Raw genomic sequence first — 8895 nt, forward strand, 5'->3', positions numbered from 1 at the left:
TCAATTCCATTCCACATTCCATTCCATATTCGATTACTTTCCATTCCACGTTCCATTCTGTTCCATTCCACGTTCCATTCCACCTTCCATTCCACGTTCCATTCCACGTTCCATTCCACGATCCATTCCATTCAATTTAATATTCCTAAACGTTGCAATCGATTTCATTCCACGTTACATTCCATTCTGTTCCACATTTTACTCCACATTCCATTCCACGTTCCATTCCACATTCCATTCCATTCCAATCCACACTCAATTCCACATTCCGTTCCACATTCCATTGCGTTCCATTCCACATTCCATTCCATATTCCATTCCACGTTGCAATCCATTATATTCCACATTACTTTCCAAATTGCATTACATTCCATTCTACATTTAATTCCATATTCCATTCCACATTGCATTCCATTCCATTCCACATTCCATTCTGCATTCCTTAGCATTCCATTCCATTCCATTCCATTCCACACTGCATTCCACATTCCAATCCAGTCCATTCCACATTCCATTCAACATTGCATTCCATTCCATTCCACATTTCATTCCACTTTCCATTCCATTCCATTCCATTCCTGTCCATTCCGCATTCCATTCCACATTCAATTACTTTCCATTCCACATTCCATTTCACGTTTCATTCCACTTTCCATTCCACTCCATTCCACATTGCATTCCATTCCATTCCACATTCCATACCATTCCATTCCGCTTTCCATTCTATTCCGTTACATATTCTATTCCAGATTCCATTCCATTCCATTCCACATTCTATTCCACATGGCATTCCATTCCATTCCACATTCCTTTCCATTCCATTCCATTCCGCTTTCCTTTCCATGGCATTCCACATTCTATTCCTCATTCCATTCCATTCCATTCCACATTCAATTCCCAATTGCCTTCCTTTCCATTCCACATTCCTTTCCATTCCATTCCACATTCCATTCCATTCCGTTGCACATTCCATTCATTTTCATTCCACATTCCATTCCATATTCTATTCCACGTTCCATTCCACATTCCATTCCGCGTTCCATTCCACTTTCCATTCCATTCCATTGCACCTTCCATTCCACGTTCCATTCCGCATTCCATTCCACATTCCACTACAAGTTCCTTTCCATTCCATCCCATATTCCGTACCATTGCATTCCATTCCATTCCATACCGCTATCCATTCCATCCCATTTCACATTCTACTCCACATTCCATTCTATTCTATTCCACATTCCATTCCACATTCCATTCCATTCCATTCCACATTCCATTTCTTTCCATTCCACATTTCATTCCATTGCATTCCACATTCCATCCCATTCCATTCCGAAATGAATTTATTTCCATTACACATTCCATTCCACATTCCATTCCACTTCCTATTCCGCATTCCGTTCCACATTCCAATCCACATTCCATTCCATTCCATTCCACTTTCCATTCCACGATCCATTTCACATTCCAATCAACGTTCCATTCCTTTCAGTTCCATGTTCCATTCCATGTTCCATTCCGTTCCATTCCACGTTCCACTCCACATTCCATTAAACATTCCATTCCACGTTCCATTCCACTTTCCATTCCACATTCCATTCCTCGTTTCATTCCAAGTTCCATTCCATGTTCCATTCCTCATTCCATTCCGTTCCATTCCACTTTCCATTCCACATTCAAATACACATTCCATTCCACATTCTGTTACGTTCCATTCCACATTACTTCCACATTCAGTTACATTCCATTCCACATTCCATTTCACATTCCATTCTACAATCTATTACACATTCCATTCCACATTCCATTCCTCATTCCATTCCACAGTCCATTCCACATTCCATTCCACAATCGATTCTCATTCCTTTGCATTTCATTCCACATTCCATTCCTCATTCCAATGCATTCCTATTCACATGCCTTTAAATATTCTGTTCAATGTTCCATTCCATTATATTCCACATTCCATTCCACATTAAATTCCGCATTCCATTCTGAAGACTATTCCATTCCATTCCACATACCATTCCATTCCAATCAACATTCCATTCCACATTTCATTACATTCCATTCCACATTCCATTCCACCTGTCATTCCATTCCCTTCCACATTCCATTCCATATTCTTTTTCATTCCATTACACATTCCATTCCAGTCCATTCCATTCCATTCCGCGTTCAATTCCACTTTCCACTAAATTTTATTCCACATTCCATTCCACATTCCAGCCCATTCCATTCCACATTCCATTCCATTCCATTCAATTCCACATTCCATTCCACATTCCATTCCAAATTCCATTCCACTTTCCATTCTTCATTCCATTCCATTACATAGCAGGTCCCATTCCACATCGCATTCCACGTTCCATTCCACATTCCTTTACATTCCATTCCACTTTCCATTCTATTTTCCATTTCACGTTCCACTCCACATTCCTTTGCACATTCCATTCCACGTTCCTTTCCACACGTCATTCCATGTTCCTTTACACATTCCATTCCACTTTCCATTCCTTTCCATTCAACGTTCCATGCCACATTCCATTCCATTCCATTCCACCATTCATTACAAATTCCATTCCACATTCCATTCCCTTCCATAACACGTTCCCTTTCACATTCCATTCCGTTATTATCCACATGCCACTCCACATTACATTCCACGTTCCATTCCACATTCTATTACACATTTCAGTCCAGATTCCATTGCATTCAATTCCACATTTCATTCCACATTCCATTCCATTCAATTCCGCATTGAATTGCACTTTCCATTCCACATTCCATTCCAGATTCTATTCCGCATTCTCTTCCACATTCCATTCCATTCCATTCCACATTCCATTCAAAATTCCATTCCATTAAATTCCACATTCTATTCCACTTTGCATTCCACAATGCATTCCTTTCCATCCCACATTCCGTTAGACATAGCATTCCTTTTCATTCCACATTCTATTCCAATCCATTCTACATTGCGTTCCACATTCCATTCCACATTACCTTCATCATTCCGTTACATTCCTTTCCGCATTCTATTCCACATTCCATTCCATTCGATTCCACGTTCCATTCCACATTTCATTCCGGTTTCCATTACACGTTCCATTCCACTTTCCTTTCCTTTACATTCCACGTTCCATTCCACAATCCATTCCACATTCCATTCCACTTTTCATTTCACATTCCCTTCCGCTCAATAACACGTTCCATTCCACATTCCATTCCACATTTCTTTCCGTTCTATTCCACATGCCACTCCACATACCATTCCACATTCCATTCCACAGACTATTCCACATTCCAGTCCACATTCCATTCCATTACATTTCACATTCCATTCCACTTTCCATTCCGTTCCATTCAGCATTGAATTCCACATTCCATTCCACATTCCATTCCACATTCCCTTCCACATTGCATAACATTCCATTCCACATTCCATTCAAAATTCCATTCCATTCAATTCCACATTCTAGTCCACATTGCATTCAACAATACATTCCATTCCATTCCACATTACATTAGACATTCAATTCCATTCCATTCCTCAGTCCATTCCACTTTCCATCCCAAATTCAATTACGTTCCTTTCTACAATCCATTTCACATTACATTTCACATTCCATTCCACATTCCATTACATTCCATTCTGTTTTCCATTTCACATTCAATTCCACATTCCATTAAGTTGTATTCCACTTTCCATTCCACATTCCTTTCTACATTCCATTCCACATTCCATTCCATTCCATTCCATTCCACATTCCATTCAACATATCGTTCCATGCCATTCCAGTTTCCATTTTACATTCCAATCCATTCCAATCCACATTACATTACATTCAATACCTTTCCACATTCCATTCCGTTCCATTCCACATTCCATTCCACTCCATCCCACGATCCATTCCGCATTCCATTCCACGTTCCATTCCACATTCCATTCCATTCCATAGCACTTTCCATTCCACATTCCATTCCACATTGCATTCCACGTTGCATTCCGTTCAACTCCACATGCCACTCCACATTCCATTCAACATTCCATTCCACATTCCAGTTCAGTTTCCATTCCATTCCATTCCACATTTCATTCCACATTCCGTCCCATTCCATTCCACATTCTATTCCACATTCCTTTCCACGTTCAATTCAACTCCATTCCAGTTTCCTTTCCACATTCCATTCCATTCCATTCCACATTCCATTCCATTCCATTCCACATTCCATTCCACATTCCAGTCCATTCCAATCCACATTCCATTCCACATTCGATTAGAAAACTTTCCGCATTCCATTCCATTCCTTTCAGCATTCCTTCCACATTACATTCCCCGTTCTATTACATTCAATTCCACGTTCCATTCCACCTTCCATTCCACATTCCATTCCACATTCCATTCCATTGCATTCCGCGTTCCATTCCAACTTCCATTCCACGTTCCATTCCACCTTCCGTTCCACGTTCCATTCCACGTTCCATTCCGCGTCCTTTTCCATTCCATTCCACGTTCCATTCCACCTTCCATTAAACATTGCATTACATTCGATTCCATTGCAGTTCACATTCCATTCCATGCCATTCCACATTCCATTCTATTCCATTCCAGGTTACATTCCATGTACCATTCCACATTCCATTTCATTCCATTCCAAGTTCCATTTCATTCCATTTCAAATTCCATTCCGCATTCCATTTCAGATTTCTTTCCATTCCATTCCATTTCTTCCACATTCCATTCCGTTCGAATGCACATTCCATTCCATTCCATTCCAGTTTCCATTCTATTCCACATTCCATTCCAATTCATTCCACATTCAATTCCATTCCATTCCACATTCCATTAAAACTTCCAGTCCATTAAATTCTATTCCAAATTCCATTCCATTTCATTCCATATTCGATTCCACGTTCCATTCCACACTCGATTGCATTCCATTCCACATTCCATTCCATTCCATTCCACATTCATTCCATTCCATAACATTCCATTCCACATTCCATTCCATTCCATTCCACATTCATTCCTTTCCATAACATTCCATTCCACATTCCATTCCGTTCCATTCCACATTCATTCCATTCCATAACATTCCATTCCACATTCCATTCCATACCATTCTGCATTCTATTCCATTACATTCCTTTCCACCATCCATTCCATTCAATTCCACATTCCGTTCAATTCCATTCCATTCCATTCCACGTTACATAAAATTCCATTCCATTTCGCATTCCATTCCTTTCGATTACACATTCCATTCCCTTTCATTAGACATTCCATTCCATTCCATTCCATTCCATTTCACGTTCCATTCCACATTCCATTCCCTTCCCTTCCACTTTGCATTCCATTCCATTCCATATTCCATTTCACGTTCCATACCGTACCTTTCCACATTCCATTCCAAATTCCATTCCACGTTCCATTCCACGTTCCATTCCACGTTCCATTCCATTCCATTCCACATTTCATACAATTCCATTCCATTCCATTCCATTCCACTTCCCATTCCACGTTCCATTAGACGTTCCATTCTGAGATCCATTCCATGCTCCATTCCATTCCATTCCACGTTCCATTCCATGTTCCACTCCATTCCATTGCACATTCCATTCCATTCCTTTCCACATTCCATTCCATTGCTTTCCATGATCCATTCCATTCCATTCCACGTTCCTTTCCACTTTGCATTCCACGTTCCATTCTATGTTCCATTGCATTCCATTCCACGTACCATTCCATTGCATTCCAAGTTCCATTTCATTCCATTCCATGTTCCATTCCACATTCCATTTCACATTCCACTCCACCTTCCATTCCATTCCATTCCACATTCCATTCCATTCCGTTCGACATACCCTTCTATTCAATTTCACATTCCATTCCATTCAATTACATTCCATTCCAAATTCCATTCGATACCATTCCGCATTACTTTCCATTCAATTCCATTCCACATTCCATTCCATTCCATTATATATTCCATTCTTTACCATTCCACACTGCATTCCATTCCATTCCTTTTCATTCCACATTCCATAGCATTCCATTCCATTCCTCACTGCATTCCTTTCCATTAAATATTCCATTCCATTCCATTCCACATTGTGTTCATTTCTATTCCACATTCCATTCCATTCCAATGCACATTCCATTCCATTCCTTTCCATTCCATTCCACATTCTATTCCATATTCCATTCCCTTACATTCCACATTCCATTCCATTCCATTGCACCTTTCATTACATTCCATTCCATTCCATTCCACATTCCATTCCACATTCTATTCCCTTGCATTCCACATTCCATTCAATTCCATTCCACATTCCATTCCACTTTCCATTGCACAATCCATTACACATCCCCGTCCATCTTCTATTGCATTACATTCCACATTCCATTCCACATTCCATTACATTCCATTGCACATTACATTCCATTCCATTCCTTACCACGTTCCTTTTCATTCTGTTTCACATTTCTTTCCACATTCCTCTTCTCATTTCATTCCACATTCCATTTCACTTTCCGTTCCATTCCATTATGTTCCATTCCACATTCTATTCCATTCCATTCCATTCCACAGTTCATACTATTCCATTCCATTCCGCAATCCATTCTTTCCATTCCACATTCCATTCCATTCCATTCCACATTCCTTTGCATTCCATTCCACATTCCATTCAATTCGATTCCATATTCCATTCCACATTATATTCCACTTTCCATTCCACATTCCATTCCAATCCATTCCACATTCCATTCCACATTCCATTCCCTTCCATTGTACATTCCATTACATTCCATTCCTTTCCGTTCACAGTTCCGTTACAATATCCATTCCACGTTCCTTTCCACGTTCCATTCCATTCTATTACACATTCCATTCTACATTCCGTTCCATTCCATTACACTTTCCATTCCGCATTCCATCCCACGTTACATTCCGTTCATTCCACATTGAATTCCACATTCCACTCCACATTCCATTCCATTCCATTGCACATTCCATTACACACTCCTTTCCACATTCCATTCCATTCCATTCCACATTCCATTCCACATTCCATTCCTTTGCATTCCACATTCCAATCCACATTCCATTCCATTCCACATTCCATTTCATTCCATTCCAGGTTCCATTCCATTCCACTGCATTCCACAATTCATTCCATTCCATTCCTCATTCCATTCCATTCCGTTTCCTTCCCCATTCCATTCCATTCCATTCTATTCCACATTGAATTTCATTCCATTCCACATTACATTCCGTTCCATTCCAAATTCCAGTCCATTTAATTCCACATTGCATTTCATTCCATTCCATTCCATTCCATTCCACATTCCATAGCATTCCATTCCTTTCCACATTCCATTACTTCCCTTTCCGCATTCCATTCCATTGCATTCCACATTCCATTCCACATCCCTTTCCATTCCATTCCACATTCCCTTCCACGTTCCATTCCACATCCCTTTCCATTCCATTCCACTTTCCCTTCCACGTTCCATTTCACATTCCTTTCCATGTTCCATTCTCCTTTCAATTCCACATTCCATTACATAATCCATTCCATTCCTTTCCACATTCCACACCATTCCTTTGCATTCCATTCCACATTCTATTCCATTCCATTTCAGTTACCATTCCGTTCCGTTTCACATTCCATTCCATTGCGTTCCATTTCACATTCCATTCCTTTCCATACCACATTCCTTTCTATTCAATTCCACATTCGATGCCATTCAATTCCACATTCCATTCCATTCCATTCCTTTCAAGTGCATGTTCCATTCCATTCAATTCCACATACAATTCCATTCAAATCATCATTTCATTCCATTCCATTCCACACAAGCCCACATTCCATTCAATTCCATTCCATTCCATTCCACATTCCATTCCATTGTATTCCAGTCCACATTCCATTCCATTCCATTCAACATTCCGTTCCATTCCATTCCATTCCATTCCACATTCCCTTCCATTCCATTCCATTCCATTCCATCTTCCATTCCATTTCATTCCACATTCCATTCCATTCCATTCCACTTTCCATTCCACTCCATTCCATATTCCGTTCCTTTCCATTCTGTTCCATTCCACATTCCATTCCATTCCATTCCAGATTGCATTGCATATTCCATTCCATTCCATTGCATTCCACATTCCTTTCCATTCCACATTGCATTCCATATTCCATTCATTTCCATTCCACATTCCATTCCATTCCATTCCACTTTCCTTTCCATTCCATTTCACATTTTTTTCCATTCCATTTCAGTCCACATTTTTTTTCCATTCCATTTCACATTCCATTCCATTCCTTTGCATTCCAGATTCGATTCCATTCCACTCCACATTGCATTTAATTCCATTTCACTGCATTCCACATTGCATTCAATATTCCATTTCACATTCCACTCCATTCCATTCCACACTGCATTCCATTCCACATTCCATTCCACATTCCATTCCATATTACATTCCATTCCATTCTACATTCCATTCCACATTCCATTGCAAAATCTATTCAAATTCATTCCACATTCCATTCCATTCTACATTTCTTTCCTCATTCTATTCCTCATTCCATTCGATTCCATTCCACATTTCATTCCACGTACCTTTCAATTCCATTCCACATTCCATTACACATTCCATTCCATTCCATTCCATGCCACATTGCATTCCACATTCCATTCCACATTCCTTTCCATTACAATACACATTCCATTCCATTCCACATTCCATTACACATTCCATTCCATTCCATTCCATGACATATTGCATTCCACATTCCATTCCGCTTTCCTTTCCATTGCAATCCACATTCCATTCCATTGCACTCTACTTTACAGTCCATTCCATTCCATCTTCTTTTCC

The 8895-nt window shown here is 39.8% G+C and overlaps 1 protein-coding gene across 1 annotated transcript; it reads right to left on the reverse strand.

Moving 5' to 3' along the window:
- Positions 1–300: 300 nt before the first annotated feature.
- Positions 301–6824, reverse strand: LOC134738948 (bifunctional endo-1,4-beta-xylanase XylA-like). Its single transcript, XM_063659650.1, has 2 exons — positions 5396–6824; positions 301–4525 (listed from the first exon to the last, which is right to left on the reverse strand). Exons 1-2 carry the CDS (start codon positions 5668–5670, stop codon positions 4312–4314), a joined length of 489 nt encoding a protein of 162 aa, XP_063515720.1. The 5' UTR covers positions 5671–6824; the 3' UTR covers positions 301–4311.
- Between the last annotated feature and the right edge of the window lie 2071 nt (positions 6825–8895).

The sequence above is a fragment of the Pongo pygmaeus genome, chromosome 22 (assembly GCF_028885625.2).
Source record: "Pongo pygmaeus isolate AG05252 chromosome 22, NHGRI_mPonPyg2-v2.0_pri, whole genome shotgun sequence".
NCBI lineage: Eukaryota > Metazoa > Chordata > Mammalia > Primates > Hominidae > Pongo > Pongo pygmaeus.

Bases quoted from the DNA above. Each gene is read 5' to 3' on its own strand.
- LOC134738948 (XM_063659650.1), bottom strand. From the start codon at position 5,670: ATGGAATGGATCATGGAAAGCAATGGAATGGAATGTGGAAAGGAATGG. The intron at 4,526-5,395 runs GTACGGTATGGA...GTTTAATGGAAG, and splicing joins TTGGAATGGAATGTGGAAAG to GTGGAATGGAACGTGGAATG.